Consider the following 15,682-nt stretch of genomic DNA (forward strand, 5'->3'; position numbering starts at 1 on the left):
TTGGCGAATGGTATCTGGCCAACGAGGGTCAAAGTAGCAAACGCACTGCTACGGCATACCTGTCTGTGTACTTCAATTCGTTCGACATATTTCTGTTTCTTCGTGCTGAGGGATACAATAATGTTTTTTCTCGTGCTTCTTTTAGGTCGTCTATCTATTTTGGACAGCCCTAGACTGGCCCTTGGGCCTACACCTTCGGACAGTACGCAACTCAACGTGTAAAATACACACAAAGAGAATCGGGTGAGAGACCGAGCCTCGTGCCTTAGTAGGGATGGATAGGATTAGGTTTTAAGTTGCGGGAATAAAAGTATTCCGAATCTGTAAGTTACAGTTTAGTTCGTACAAACGCCGGGTTTGGGGAATGTCGCAAAACGCGCACACCACAATCTCTCCAGAGAGGTGTCTCTTTCACGCCAGGGAGCGGCGCGAACTTAGCCCTTTGATAGGAAGCCTGAATGCACGGCGAGTGCTGTTTCCAACGGCTTGCAGAGCCCAAGCAAACACAGACCAGCCCCTACACAACCCCTACTCAAGCACTGATCGAATAGAGTTCGTTCGCCGTCGTTCGTTTTGCATCACGTTGAAAGATAACACTACAAGACTCCCAAGATTGCAAAAGCAATTATGCAGAGTGTGGGGTTAGGAGTCTTAGCTGCAGCGCCGGGGTCGCTGCTACCATCGCCCTCGACGCCCGTGTTTCCTGGCCCATCACGGTTGCCTCCATATGACAAAACGTTGAATTTTGGCCCGCTCACTGTTGACAACCGGAGTGGCGTCATTGTCGTCGGCTGTCTACACCGTCGTCGTCACCGCCGCTAATGGCTTGATTCTTGCTTTAATGGCCGGCCACGTTTTGGGCACCTCAAATCAGAATACTTTGCAGCGTTTGGTCCGGTCAGACACAGCCCGATTCCTCGTTGACTCGCGGATGTGACCTTCCTAGAGTACTATGCAAAAAAAACGCTGAGCCGGATCAGGCCGGAGATGGAGAGGAGTCTTGTTTCGTGTTTCAGGCTCAGTGCGCAAACTCGCGTGACGGAGCCTTGACTCTTGAGAGCGTGCGCGCGTGCGACGCCTGCCCACTCCCCGGGGGAGGAGAGCGGAGCTAATGGACCTGCGGCTTTCGGCTGCTTAGGAAGGGGCGGAGGCCCCTCGCCCCCTTCTTCCATCCGCGGGAGAGAGCTTAGGCAGTCTTTCCGTTGGGGCTGGGCAGCAGCCCCCCGCCAGTGTCAGGCCCGGTCAGTTACTTGTAATGTAATGTAATGTAATGTTACAGAGTGGGAGGCTTCTGGGCCGCTTTATCACATTGTCAGTTCTACGATCATTTATCATCTTATAGCACCATCCACCACTACCACACTGTACTTCGCCATACGAACTGTAAGTCCAAGGCGGCGGATCCAGCCTTCAGGGACCCCTCCTCATCTATTCTCCCGAACACTCGAAGAGACGGAGGGTTCGGCAATCGCCACCAATCCAGCGTGCGAATCTAGTCCATCAATTGTGTCCTCGACTCCACATTCCAGTAGCTAGCCATAATCTCGCTCCCGACTAATTCGGGGGTTTCCCCAGGAATCGAACCCAGGACCTTAAACCGCGTTTGAGGTTGTGGGCTTTTCCTTTTCTTTTCTCCATAGACCTACCGCTGTATATACCCTTACAAGGTATCCGGAGGTTCAGGCTCTGTGCGAGCAGGAGAGGACAAGGGCCCTCCCCATTCCCCTAGGTGATTGCTTCGGCGGTCTTGTTTGTTGCAGCCCCAGGCCAGCATCAGGCCCGGCAAGACATGTAATACGCAGACACACCCCATTACCATACGCCATACGTATCACGGTTGAGTAATTGAGATTCGGCCCGAGTGGGCCGTAACTGGTATCACGCGTAATATTTTTGGTCCTACCGTAACGTCCATTACCAAACAAAATCCCAACATAGCGTAATTATCCATCTATAACTGTACTCATATACCTGGGCGGTTATCGGTATGGCTGTCTGTATCGACAAGACGCCGGATATAGAACCTAGCCCTAAGGTTTCTACCTAATCAAGTAGGAGGTGCGCTACGTGCTGCCAAAACACCGCAGGTCCGCCGTGGGTACGCAACACGCGACCATGGTAATTTTGCACATGTCAAGTAATCAACAGGTTCTCCATTCGGGTGGTGTCATGGAGTTACGGTTGCCCAGCTAGCCTATTAGCAGGAAATTTTACGGGATACACCGATCGATACACCTGCCTGCCGACATTGGATGAGACCCACGGCTGCGGTGAGCCATCGTCAGTAAAACTAACGACCGAACGTGCCACTAATTAATATGCCCAAGCAGCTTGATTACTACAATCAAAGGCAGAACCAGTCAATGTGCCCAATAAAAAGAACTTAACACATGTGCCCAAATCTTGAAAAGGATGGCGGCAAGCAGAGGTTACTGCCGCGTTGAGTTTGGCATAGAGCGGTCTCTCCTTCCCGTTCAGTTCTGTCCCGCCGTTGGTATAACCGCATAGCTCAATTAATGTCATATGATTCTATGCCAGGGTTTTGAGAGTCCGAAGGAAATGCTACCAATGTGGTAAAGCTAAATGCAACCAACCACTCTGCGCATGAACCCTTCAAGGTGGTCAGCCAGAGACGGAATCCAAAACATCCGAGAACTGGGAAGCATGTACTTAAATGTGGGTTATAGGGCGGTGCATATCTTGTGCGTACTGACTGTACTGGTTTTTGGTGTTCGGCCAGCAACTTCTTTTGGGCCACCCATGCACAGATGCATGGCTATATCTTTGTGCTCATGCATCGGGAATTGCCTTCAGTATGCATAGCGAATTAGGAAAGGTGAAAAGCCATGGTCGTACTGTACGGATGCTCCCTGTTACAAAGGTCGGGAGCAATATGTTTGTCGCATTCCACAAGTCCCAATAGCACACTTTGTAACTCTGCAGCAGAACCTCATGGCCTCTCGAGCGTAGAGCCCCACCGTGGCCGCAGCCCGTTGCACCCACGATCTTGATTGGCGCTGGCTCCGCCATAGGAACACGTCTGCCGGTGCCTCTCACCTTTACAGATGCATAGCTGTGCACGATAGTCGCAAGTTTACAGGGCACTGTGCTGCAACTAGGGCAACAAAGTGATATAGCTTAAAATCCTGAACCTAGGCGTCGTGCGAAGGATAGCCACCGATCTGGATTTCGGCTTCCCGCTCTGGATTCCCTCTTCCTTGAGCTTTACTGATACCACCATCGAGCATGATGAAGGCACGTCGGACTTCCACTGACTCCCTGAAATGGCCCCTTAATCCGGCCAACCTTTTGACTGGTCGTCCTTTTATGGTTTCAGGTTTCATTAACGCTTGGTTTGACACTTTTGGTCTGCATTGCGCTCCAAGCACACGCGGACGGTGATAGTACTGTTGCAGTGACGCCTGCCACTGCAGCAGCCAACAGCATAAGCGCAGGTACTTCTACTGTAGCTCCTGCAAACGATGCCGCAGATAAAGCAGCTGCAGCTGCAGCTGCGGCCGCGTCAACTTCAACAGCAGCGCAGACAGAAACTGCCAAAAAAGATCCCAACAGCAGCGCAGCAATTGCAAAGGCTGCTGCGGCTGCTGCAAAAGCAGCTGCAGCTGCAGCTGAAGCAGTAGAGGCTGCAGCAGCTGCCGCTGAAGCAGCGGACAAGAAATCTGCGGGTGACGAGCAAGCGACGACAGAAAAGCCTGCAGCCACCGCAACTGACGGGGCAGCGACGAAGGTAGACGACTCTAAACAGGTTTCGGATGCGGATGCGGCGAAGCCGGCTGCGGGAGCTGTTACGTCGGCTACTGCTTCCGGGACGGGCGAGCAGCAGGTTGGAGCAGGAGAGGAGGCCGATAAGCCTGCTGAGACTAAGGCAGCTGAAACTGAATCACCGAAAGATGAAGCCACGAAGGCAGAGCCCGTGAAGGAGGAGACGACGGATGCTGGGGAAGACAAGGAGGTTGTAACTGCCAAGTCGACTGAAGACAAGCCAGCGGCTGGCACCACAAAGCGACAGAAAGTGACACCCTACGAGAGCAAGGTCATTGATTTCGCCCCGGCTGCGAACATCACGTTCGGCGATGACATCGACGATGAAGGTATAGGCTATACACACAGTTGGCACGCTGACCACCTGATACTATGTTGAAGGTGTATGTTGCTCTCGGGATGACCACGCTGGTAGTTTATGTTAACCGCCACTTGGTGCAGGCAAGTGTGCGAAGGAGATCGAGATCTATTGCGATGACGTCGACGAGGGCGAGGGTAAACTTGCCGACTGCATCAGTGAGCAAATTGCTGCGACGGAGGTGCCCGAAAGCACAGATGGTAAGCGTTTTTGATGGTTTTGTGTTTTCTGTTGTTGGACTAAGCTTGGCGTGACATGCACAGATGTGCCGGAAATCTCTGACGAGTGTCGCGAGGAGGTCTATGCCTTCAAGGTTCACCGCAACAGCAACATCAATGCTAATGTGCCCCTTGGTAAGTGCACGGCGATGATTCTATGTTTAAACCGTAGCGGCAAAGGCAGACAGTTGATGAGTCTATCCATGCCCAACTGCAGCCAAGGCGTGCAAAGTAGACGCGGATAAGTTCTGCAATGTGACTTGGTTCTTCGGCTACAAGTCGGGTCAGGTTATTGCCTGTCTACGCGATATGAAAGCTCAGGTGTCTAAGCCCTGCAAACAGCAGCTGTTTAAAGTCATGCTGGAGGTGAGTTATGGGTTAGTTACGGTTGGGTGTATACCTACGGATGACTGTACCACTCGTTCAGGATTACAGCTTCGGAAAGTTTGGTTGCGTGGCCATGCCTAATAGAGCCAAAAATTTGTACCTGATGCCTGTTTTCTTGCCTGCAGGCTGCAGTGGATATTCAGGCGGATCCCATGCTGTACGAGGCTTGCAAGGAGGATTCGGAGAACCTTTGCAAGGGCGTTAAGAATGGCGGCGGCCGGATTCAAGCCTGCTTGGTGCGAAACTCATGGGGGGTTGGCCTGGGATTATAGGGTTGCCCAGGTCGGAGCTGTAATGTTCCACATGATCAAGTTCTGCTCTCCTATGCAGGATATTTGTATAAGATGTCAACACGTGATCCCGTAGCTGACTTCGTATACGTCGGTTTTATATTACCCATTGAACTCCTTGCGCCTGTCCTTGCTTTGCAACAGCGCGACAAGCGGATGCAGTTGTCTTGGGCATGTGAGGAGCAGCTTTTCCGCCAGGAGATGGAGAATGCGGATGATATCCGGCTCAGTGTACGATTGTACTCTAAATGCCTGCCAGACAAACGCAAGGCGAGTCCCAAATAAATGGGTAGATGGGGAATTTGCACATGCATAAAGAGCTGCTAGTATGCTGCTGCATGTTTCGAGGTTGCCTGCTTTAAACAGTGGCAAGATAGAAGGAGTTTAAGTCGTCCACCACTACAAGAAAAATTCCAGCCACTTATATGTAGTATCCAGCCGTGTACCCTAGCTTGCATGTCTTGCCGTTACGCAGCCATGGAAGGTGTTTTGTGTCGCGTGGCTTACAGCTTTTTGCTGATGGTGTTCCCCACAGTTCTGCAAGGACATCGAACCTGGGAACGCACGCACGAAAGATTGTCTTGAGGAGAACCGTGAGCAGCTGTCAAGTGCTTGCAAGGAAGAGGTGGACTCGATGATCGAGCGTCGTGTACGCGACTTCCGGCTGGACTCTCGTCTGCGCAATGTCTGCGAGAATGAAATCTTCAATATGTGTGCATATTTCGGGGTAAGATGCTTTCTTGTGCCTTGCTTCTGCCTTGAGGCGCTGCGGAGATTAGTAGGCCAGTGCCTGGGATACTGATGGCCGAGGGTTCAGCTGATGCATAAATTACAGTGCCTTCGTCATGCATTACGCGAACGTTGCGCTGCTTGACAAAGCGAGCAACCGTATGGATCTTAGCAGCTGGATTTGCACGGAGGGGCTTCTTGACGCTTGTGCGCTGTTCGCATTACGACAGGATTTGGACGATATGGATACGTATGACTCATCTGTCATCAACTGCTTGCAAGACTACGCGGATGAAATAAAGAACGCGCAGTGTAAGTCACAGGTTAAGAAGTACCTGCAGTTGGCATCTCAGGATATACGTTTCGATGTTCCCTTGGCGGAAGCTTGTTTCGAGGACCGGCAGAAATTTTGCGCGGATGTTCCACCGGTGAGTTTTTCGAAAGTCGCGTCCCTTTTCGCAAATCCATTCATCGCTGCATTCGGCCAAGGGCCCTCGTTTAAGCGATGTAGGGGTACGTTTTACTGAACCTGAGTAACGCTTCTGCGCCATTTGGTGCGTCTGGAAAAGATATTTCTAATTATGCCTGGGTTACTAAAGCACAGCTTTCTAACCGCTCTTTGTGTAGGGATCTGCTCGTGTCATCCGCTGCCTCAGCAACAATCGTGAACGATTGAGCCCAGTATGCCGTGCGACACTTTTTGATGAGGAGGTTCGGTTCTCCGAGAACATTGATTTCCAGTACCCAATGAAGACGGCCTGCGTGAAGGAGATCGAGCGCTTCTGCAAAGACGTGCCGCACGGCAGCGCTCGTGTCATTCGCTGCTTACAAGACAACAAGGCCGAGAAGGACTTCGGTAAGGCCTGCAATGATGAGGTCAGCGCCTACGAGGCAGAAATCTCGAAGGACTACCGCTTCAACTACCGTCTGCACAAGGCGTGCCAGAAGGAGGTCGACAAGCTTTGCCCGGGTCTTTGTCAGAATAACGATGGCAGCGTAAGTTACGGATCCTATGGCAAGAGATGGTTCCTGGTTAGGACCGGTTCAGTTCTCATGCACAAACTCCTAGATTGTTACCGTGCTGCACTTGTGCGCAGTTTTTTACGAGGCATCCTCATAGTGCCGCATCTAACAACCTCGCCGAGTTCGGTTTGCGTTTCACTATATCGGCAGCATGTTACAAGCCCTGGTAAAAGCCGGGCGAATGGCTGTTGGCCCTAGCTTGTCAGAGGCTTAGTTGCCCTGCATTTATGCTCAATCAGTGATCTCGTTCAATTTGCTCCACTTCCATGCGTGCATGCAGCCTTGCGGTGGCAAAGTGTTGCGATGCTTGACTGACAAGATTGAAGACATCGGGGACGAGGCCTGCAAGAAAGAAGTTTACTACTACGAGAAGATGGAGGTTTCGAACTTTATGAACGACATTTTGCTTGCCGAGGCATGCCGTACGGACGTGGAGTTGCACTGCAGTAAGGTGGAGCCAGGTGCGTGAATTGCCGGACTGCCAAGGCTGTTGGCGATGTCTTGTTTTGTTGGACTTTGCCCGTAATGTATAGAATAAACTGCATATTTGTTACTGTTGCATTCTGCTCAACCTCAGGCGAGGGCCGTGTCCATAAGTGTCTGCGCGACAACCGCAAGAAGCTTACGGATGCGTGCCGGCGTGAAGAGCTGCTGCTAGAGGAGAAAGAGGCTAATTCGATCGAGCTAAACATGTCCCTTTTGAAGGCTTGCAAGGCGGAGCGCCAACTGTTCTGCTCCGCCGTGCAGCCAGGGCAGGCCCGCGTTTTCCGCTGCCTGGCGGAGAACATGAACGATGCGGACTTCGGCAGCAGCTGCAAGTACCAGGTAGTTTACAAGCTGCAACGCAGGTGAGGAGTGTAGCGTGCCAAAAGAGGATGAAGAGGCGAATTGTTGCTGAACGACTTTCGCTTGCGTGTCACCCTGCACCTCTGGTTGTGTCCTAGCGCGGACGGGTGTGTATGTGCGTGTATTTTAGCACACAGTTATTCTTGGTATGCATCCCTTGCCTAAATCGTTGACCCTTTCCAGGCAAGCTAACTGGAAGCTGGACCCGCCTCTTCGGAAGGCGTGCAAGGCAGATGTCCTCACATACTGCGCCAATGAGGACGCTGCTAACAGCGAGGAGGGCCTGGTATACAAGTGTATGATAAAGAATTATGAGGCCCTCTCGGACGGTTGCCAGAAGGAAGTTGGTCGAGCAGTGCATATGGCATTTTTTGTGTGGCAGCGCGGTGCCATTATTACTAGCGAGTGCGACGACGACATCGACAAGCTCTGCTTGGCTGACCGCCCGAATATGGCTGCTCGTCCGGGCGCTGTGGGAACCTGCCTTGCAACATTGGTAAGTTGGCAATCGCTGCTTGCTTCGTGCTTCTCGATAATATTTGCTGCTGGGCAGTGGCGTGGGCATTATGGGATTGTGCGCATGGACAGTTGTGGATTGCATGCTTGTATGTCCAGTGACCCGCAAATGGGTTCCTCAAGCCCGCATAACGCTAGTCAACCCTTACTCGTAACCCCGTCGCAGCTCGAGCGGCAAGATCGTGCCTCGGCTCGCTTGCTCCAAGCGACTACGAGCGATGCTGCCCTGACACCGGCATGCGCGCGACTGGCGGACATAGCGGAGCCACCCAACATGAAGGCGGCTTTCGAGTCGTCTCTGACTTTTGCATTGCTAAAGGATCAGCTCGAGGCAATTGAGGTCGCAACCGGCCTGCCCACGCTTACACGCGATCGCCTCGGAAATCCGCAGGGTGTCAGTCTGACTGGATCTATGGCGATGATGGGCGTGACTGCACTCGTCGTTCTGATCATATACGGCGTGTATGCAGGGTACAGGCGGCTGCGGGGCGGGAACGACAGGGACTATACGCTAGTCGTGAAGCAGCAGCATAAGTAGTGGTCTGTCAAGGCTGTAAAGCTGCTAAGTATTCTGTCTAGAAATGCGCTTGACGCTAGGTGTGACTATGGTATGACGGTTGGGGACGGGGCAAGGAGCCGGATATAATTATTCGGAGATTAACATATCTGGCCATGGTTCTGAGATGAAGGTGCGGGTTTTACCGCCTGAACCAGGTTTCGCCGTGATTTTCGACTCATATGACTGTCAATGATTACGCGTGTTACTCAAGCCTACAACAGGGGCGCGTACCCCGCGCGTTGCAGGGGCGCGTACCCCGCGCGTTGCAGGGGCGTGGCTCTTCCATGTCAAATTTAGTTTAATGTGTAAACAAACGCATTAGCAAATCAATGCATTAGTGGAGTTGACAATTAAGTGCTTACGTTCGCCATCAATGGCACGTTATGTAAGGTCCAATGTCCACTGTCCGGAGCCACCTTTGGTTGTTTGTCCCATACGGTGTACTTTAAGGAAACTTTTCTTAGGGCTATACTTTGCATAGTTTGGTCACAGTATAAAGTATCTAATACGCCAACAAAATGCTGCAAGTTGTCCTAAGCAGCATCACGTTATTTCTCTTGGTGCAACCTGGCTTTCCAAGGCCTGTTAATCCCTTACAGTTACAGCGGCGAGAATCGCAGGTGCTGGTCAATGGTGCCGAAGTTACAGGCACCGGAACGACCCACGGGACGTCACCTGACTTGATCGTCTTGCAACGCATTCGCGGCAATATCCTTAATTGGGAATCTGCTGCAGCGGCTAATGGTTATACGGGTGCGGCGATGCTCGGCGACTGTGCACTTTCGATCTCAACTGGCAGAGTTTGTTGGTCCCCAGGTTAAGCAGTCCATTCTCATGCACCACGCGGTTTGGTTAGCGCTTTTCTTACGTTCTTGGAGCAAATTACAGTTTCGCGCTCGAACCGCTTTATTTAGGGGCCTGTCAATGGGCCTGTCAAGGAGTAGCGCCGCGGATGTATACAACGTGGCTGTGTGCAACGTGCTTCCCATGTTTCCGATTCTTTGTAGGCTGGGTGGGTGGCAACCCCTGCAGCGGCAACTGGACCGGGGTGCGATGTAATGGGCAGGGGCGTGTTGTGGAGCTGGTACTGGTCTGCACCCAGGTCCGTGGGTTCACGGCTTCACGCACGGGTTGCCAAGCAGGGCTGGGTTCAGGGGCTGTGCGACTGCGTTGACATTTAGCCGTCGCCTGCATCGGTCGGTAGCAGACGTCCGAGCGCCAATACTGAAATGAGTCACGATGGCAACCGGCTGCGCGCATTGCTGATCTCTGACCTACGTCTCTAAAGGCTGCATCAAAGGTCTCGAGAGGTCGAACGAGGACGGTCACGTGGCACAGGGCCCCCCTTTCCCTCCTTTTTTTTGCGTTCTCCCCGCCTACGCGTTTACGGCGTAGCCTCGGGGCGATTCAGACACAAGCACTCGAGCTGTTGGAGGCACGTTGGAGGCAAACATCGCAAACTGTGATACTCAAAAGCTCCAGTTCTTGGCTTTGCGCGTCTCGCAATCCCGTTTCCCTTTATCCGGCCTTCCCCCCTCTGCATACTAAGAAGCCATCACGTCTCAACGAAGCATCACGCATGTCGATAACTGAAGATACGCCTTGACGCTGCACACGCATGCCACCTGCCTTTGTGGCCCACGGCACTCAATCCCATCTCCAACCCCCTTATGTCCCGCAGCAACCTTGCTTCTCCGGACCGCTAACCCAGGACTTCGCCAACCTGACTGCCCTCACTAAGCTGGACCTGTACACATCCAACTTGTACGGCAGCCTGCCTGTGGAATGGGCTGCGCCAGGCAGGTTTGAAAACCTCAGCTTTTTGCGCCTTTCGTTCAACAATGCGAGTGGCACTGTCCCCCCTGATTGGGGCCGACCAGGAGCTTTCCCGCACCTGCGGTGAGCGAATGGATGGCTGGTCGCTGACCGAACGAGGGCGAGCATAAATGGTGTTGCGCGACTGCAAACGGGGAGGGTCGCTGGGAAGAGTGAGCGCGATCCACACTGGACCCGCATCCGTTACACTAAGAACTCAAAAGCGAGATGCCCGAGGCAAAAGCCGCATCTAGCACGCCAAAGTTCTTCGCCCACCAACTCCTTTGTTTACATCATCCAGTCTCAGCGGGATCGTTGCCTTTGGGAGCTTCTCCGCGCCATCTCCTTCACCCTACTTTTTCATCCATAAGGTCTTAGCATGCTGGATGGATTAACTGTCCCGCATCTTAACCCGGCCAGCGGCTGTAAGATCTTCGGCAGTTCTTTCTTTCTGTTATAGGGTGGTTAAGCTTCACCAGTGGCCTCCTTCCCGAGGCAATTCCCTGCTCTCCTCTGCGAGAGGGGCACCCTAATCCATTCACCCCATCCGACTTCAGAGTGTACTCTATGAGTTCGGCAACTCACCACCAGCATCCAACCAAATCCAGCGGATCAACGGCGCCCCAACTTAGTTCCTGATCAGCTCGGAAGATGATTTTACCACGTCCTACACTGTCCACAAGACGGGGGGCCACTTCCCATTTCATTACCCCTCAAAACACCCGAGGAGTCAGCAGGCGGATTTGCACCCGGACACTCCGGGAGCAGAAGTCAAGCCTTAACCTCTGCCAGCCACCTGCCTACTTCTTGGTACCCATGTGCATATGGAATCCTTGCGTCCCAACCCCCGCAGCTCCCTGTTCCTGAACAACAATAACCTGACGGGCACACTGCCTCCCGAGTGGGGCGCCCAGGGCAGCTTCCCCGCCCTGGAGCTGCTTTTCCTGGGTGACAACAATTTCACAGGTAAGGCACACGCATGGTTTAACCACAGGTGTGAAGCCCCCTGAGCAGAATTGGGCGGGGCAGCAGGGGTAGAGGGTGGCCTTCATCGGCTGCGGCGGTAATCGGCCCCGCAGCAGCTCCCCTGATGGCACTACCGTAATCCACCAACAGCAGCAACAGCAGCAGCAGCAGCGGCGTACCTGCAATGGCCCCATCACACTGCTGACCGTCTCTATATTCCTTTCCCCCCGCCAAGCGCCCTCCAGCCTACCGGCTCGGTCCTATCCGCCCCGTCCGGGTCTGCCCGACACAGCTTTACCTATCCGCCGTGTCGGTGGTTGCATTGCCGGGAATCTAATGTTCGCACCTTATTTACCTTCTCATCTCCTCGGCTGCCGTTTACCGCCTCCTCAGGCTCACTTCCCAGCTCCTGGGGCAGCGAGGGGGCCTTCCCCCGGCTGTCACTGCTGTCCGCCATCTCCAACCACCTCAGCGGGGCCCTGCCCCCCGTCTGGGGCACCGGGGGCGGCTTCCCCATGCTGCAGGTGCGGTTTAGGCATAATCTGCTCGGAGTTTGGAATCAGCCCATATTGATCCGTGGACGACTCAATGGACACGATGGCGCGTGCCCCTCGCGCCCTCGTGATAGGGGCCCCCCTCACTTACTAAGACGCTGTGACTTATCCCCCGGCCCCACCACACTAGGACCTCATCCTCATGGACAATCGTCTCTCAGGTCCACTGCCGGGGGAATGGGGCAGCGAGGGCGCGTGGCGGAATCTCACAGGTACGGTAGTCCACGGCGGCAGCGTTGCACACGGATTGTTTCTGTGGCGCTCGGGGTGTGCGGTACTGTGCGCCAGGGGAGAGCGCAGCACCAAGAACCCCGGATGTCGAGCGAGGCTGCTCGACAGTTGTAGCCCGTATTGTGGCGCCCATCCACCCCCCAACCCACCGCCGCCCTAGGGGAAAGGAATTGGGGAAGGGGGGAAACTGGAGCCAGTGCCGCGGGCTGGCCCTGCAGGTTATGGCCGCCGCCTATGTGTCAAATCTGCGAGTGTGCCAAGGAAGACGACGACGAGGAGGACCGCGAGGAGGGCTACAAGGGCCTGCATGGGATGAGGAGTGCCGCTTATCATTGCAATACACATGTGTCTACGTGTGTATGTGTGTGCATGCAAAACGACCCCAGAGGGTTTATCAGCGAGTGTGGGGTAGGGAACCGATGGGGCGATCAGATCGAATGAGCGGCAGGCCGTGAGCTGCTAGCACCGAAGACAACGGGAACGATATTTCTAAATTCTTTGCTGGGTGGTTGTCGTACCTGGAAGGTCCTGCTATCCGCCCCCTTCCCCCTTCCCCCAACCACTCATACGTAGCATAGGCAAGTCGTCAGTAGAGCTGCACAAAAACCCCCAAGCATCACGTTGCTTCGGGAGCGACAGCGCTTCTTCGCACATCTCGCACTTATGGTAGTAGTGGCAAAGCTTTGGCCCGAGACGATCGGTTTACACAATTTCTTTTCACACGAGGCTACTACTACTACTACTAGTTGTACGACACGTCTTCGACAGCAACACCCTTCGACACAACGCCGATGACGATTACGGAGCACGACGATTACGGAGCACGACGATTACGGAGCACGGCCGAAATGTCGGAAGTAAAGTTCGCGCAAGGCTGCCTCATGGCTGTGGACTCATTCAGCAGCAGTTCGCAACGTTGGACGCCAGCCGGCAGAGGTTTTCCCTTCTTGACATTGCTACCCCATATAATTCCCCGCACCCCAGGTTTACTCGTGGCCTTCAACCAGCTGACTGGCAGCCTGCCGCCCTCCTGGGCCAACCCTGGAGCCTTCCCTGCGCTAGGTGGGTGGTGGTAATGGGTGGGTTGCTGGGTGGTGGTGGGTATGTGGGTGGAGGAGCAACGTGGATGCAGGAAGGAAGGACCCTTGCGGGGTACAGCTGGAAAGAGTCAGCCATGAGCAGGATGACCTGAAAGGGGGGGGAGGAACTGACCGGTGCGCCTTGCCTAGGGGAGCAGACTGGAGCTGACGGGTTGAGGTTTTGGAGTCGAAGGGATCGGTCGGGGGGAACCGAGGAAGAGGCCCCGGGCTGGTGGTGGTTGTGGTGGTTGCGGTTGCTGTGCTTTGATAATCCGCGGCCTTCAGCCAGGTTTTCCGCGAATGAAATGTTGTGGTGATTGTGACGGTTGCGGTTGCGGTTGCAGTTGCGTCTGTGATTGTGGTTGCGGTTGTGGTTGTGGTTGCGTTGCCATTGCCGTTGCCGTTGCGGCTGTGATTGCGGTTATGGTTGTGGTTGTGGGTGTTGTGGGTGTTGTTGATGGCCGTGGCCATGGCCGTGAGAGCTGTTCGAAGCCATTCGCAGCACCGACAACGCAACCACTGGCAGTGCCACTGCCACTGCCAGCCCGCTGGTGCAGCACCCCGAATACCGGAACACTTTGAACACCTCTGATGATCGTGTCCTATTTTTTTATCGTACACGCCGTACACCGCCAGAAGCACCGCCAGAAGCACACTACGGTACCATGTCGCCTGTGCTCCCCTTCAGCTCCTTTCATAGCCCTTCTTTATCCGTTTCTGTCTTCCCCTCCTCCCCGCCTCCCACACAACCCCCAAGTATTGCGGCCACCATTCCTAAACCCGCCTCGCTCAACCCTTCCCTCATCCTCCCTCATCCCCCCAACCCCCCAACCCCATCCCTCGCCCCTACCGCTATGCCCCAGGTGACCTGTACCTGCACCGAAACCGCCTCACCGGTCCACTGCCCCCTCAGTGGGGCTCGGAGAAAGCGCTGCGCAACCTGCGCTGGTTGTCAGCATTCGGCAACCAGCTCACCGGTAGGTGGTTGGGGGCCGAGCTCGGCTCAGTTGCTGATTGCGCTTGCGCTCCAGCTGCGATTCAAATAGCGATTTCATGTAGGACCCCTCTCATTTGCATGCAACTTCCCGCTGCCCATTGCCAGGTACCCTTATAATACCTGGTCAGGCCATCCTATATACCCCCCCGCCCTTGCCCTTTATTCCTTTATTTTTGCGCCTGATCCCCCTCGCCCCCTCCTCCGCTGGATGCAGGGCCCCTGCCCTCCTCCTGGGGCGCCTCCCCGCTGGTGCTGCCCAACCTGCGCAACCTGTTCCTGTCGGACAACAACCTAAGGTACCGGCCGTGCAGGGAGTGCTGTCGGATTTAAAACTGTATCAACTGTAATGATTTTGCTTGTTCATTTGGCGGATGTAGGGGAGCTGGTGTAGAGCGCGGGGAGGGAAGGTGTCCTCGCCCCACCCTACCTCACCTCACCCCGCTTCCTTTTGAAGAAACTTCGTTGCTGCTAGCGCCTAGCATGTGGCTTCCCGGGTACCGGAGGGATGTGTGTGTATGCCCCTACTCACGCGGCCCGGTCCTCTGCTGACGCGTTCTTGGTTATCAACCATGTCCGCAATCTGCGGCTTCCCTACCAAACGGTGCCTATTGGCACACACACACACACACACACATACACACACACTCACACACTCTCTCTCACCCGCGCTTCCACCCCTTCCGGCCCCCAGCGGCTCATTGCCGGTGGACTGGGGCCGCCCCAACGCCTTCCCACAGCTCCGAAACCTAGACCTCTCGTTCAACCCTGGACTGCACGGCCCCCTGCCTGACACGTGGGGCCTATCCAGCGCTTTCCCCTCCCTGGAGCAGCTCCGCCTCCACAATTGCTCACTGCGGGGTGAGCTGCCCTCCTCCTGGGGCTCCTCAGGCGGCCTGGATAGCCTGGCGGTCCTCACAGTGCAGGAGAACCAGCTGTCGGGGCCTATACCCGCGTCCTGGTCGCAAAGGACAGATTTCGGAGCGCCGGTCCTGACGCTGGTGGCTAAGCCGGGCAACGAGGGGCTGTGCGGCGCGGCGCCCAAGGGGGTGGTGGTGGTGTCGGCGACACCGCCGATGAACGCAAGTGGCGGCGGAGGGGGGGCCGCGGGTGTGCGGGGTGTGCAGGGTTTCGGATCGGGGGGTGGTACGGGTGCAGGTGAGGAGTTGTCGGGGGGATTCTCGTCGGTCCCGCTGCTCCTATCGTCCGGGAACAACAACGAGTGGGTGCAGCGCGGCCCGTCAAGCTTTGGAGGCAGTACTGGTGGCGGCAGTGGCCACCAGGCCGCAGTGGTGAGCGATGGCGGTCAAGCAACGAGTGTAGTGAAGAGCGTA

The 15,682-nt window shown here is 54.9% G+C and overlaps 2 protein-coding genes across 2 annotated transcripts in view; both read left to right on the forward strand.

Annotated features, from left to right (window-relative positions):
- Positions 1 to 2,583: 2,583 nt before the first annotated feature.
- VOLCADRAFT_103797 (uncharacterized protein) lies at positions 2,584 to 9,110 on the forward strand (the record flags this gene model as incomplete). Its single annotated transcript, XM_002948129.1, has 16 exons — positions 2,584 to 2,702; positions 2,944 to 3,046; positions 3,338 to 3,455; positions 3,741 to 4,112; positions 4,225 to 4,341; positions 4,405 to 4,494; positions 4,577 to 4,725; positions 4,872 to 4,982; positions 5,181 to 5,267; positions 5,572 to 5,763; positions 5,996 to 6,193; positions 6,393 to 6,761; positions 7,069 to 7,249; positions 7,366 to 7,636; positions 7,818 to 8,130; positions 8,317 to 9,110. 16 exons carry the CDS (start codon positions 2,584 to 2,586, stop codon positions 8,686 to 8,688), a joined length of 3,162 nt encoding a protein of 1,053 aa, XP_002948175.1. The 3' UTR covers positions 8,689 to 9,110.
- Positions 9,111 to 9,227: 117 nt separating this feature from the next.
- VOLCADRAFT_88536 (uncharacterized protein) overlaps positions 9,228 to 15,682 on the forward strand; it is a gene marked incomplete at both ends in the record, with an annotated part of 8,583 nt that continues 2,128 nt past the window's right edge. The window contains 11 exons of the mRNA XM_002948130.1: positions 9,228 to 9,462; positions 9,717 to 9,811; positions 10,391 to 10,608; positions 11,378 to 11,490; positions 11,884 to 12,014; positions 12,175 to 12,256; positions 13,260 to 13,337; positions 14,218 to 14,331; positions 14,566 to 14,647; positions 15,043 to 15,209; positions 15,240 to 15,506. Of these exons, the coding sequence (XP_002948176.1) occupies positions 9,228 to 9,462; positions 9,717 to 9,811; positions 10,391 to 10,608; positions 11,378 to 11,490; positions 11,884 to 12,014; positions 12,175 to 12,256; positions 13,260 to 13,337; positions 14,218 to 14,331; positions 14,566 to 14,647; positions 15,043 to 15,209; positions 15,240 to 15,506 (1,582 nt within the window). The remainder of the gene's footprint in view (positions 9,463 to 9,716; positions 9,812 to 10,390; positions 10,609 to 11,377; positions 11,491 to 11,883; positions 12,015 to 12,174; positions 12,257 to 13,259; positions 13,338 to 14,217; positions 14,332 to 14,565; positions 14,648 to 15,042; positions 15,210 to 15,239; positions 15,507 to 15,682) is intronic.

The sequence above is a fragment of the Volvox carteri genome, assembly GCF_000143455.1.
Source record: "Volvox carteri f. nagariensis unplaced genomic scaffold VOLCAscaffold_9, whole genome shotgun sequence".
Taxonomy (NCBI): domain Eukaryota; kingdom Viridiplantae; phylum Chlorophyta; class Chlorophyceae; order Chlamydomonadales; family Volvocaceae; genus Volvox; species Volvox carteri.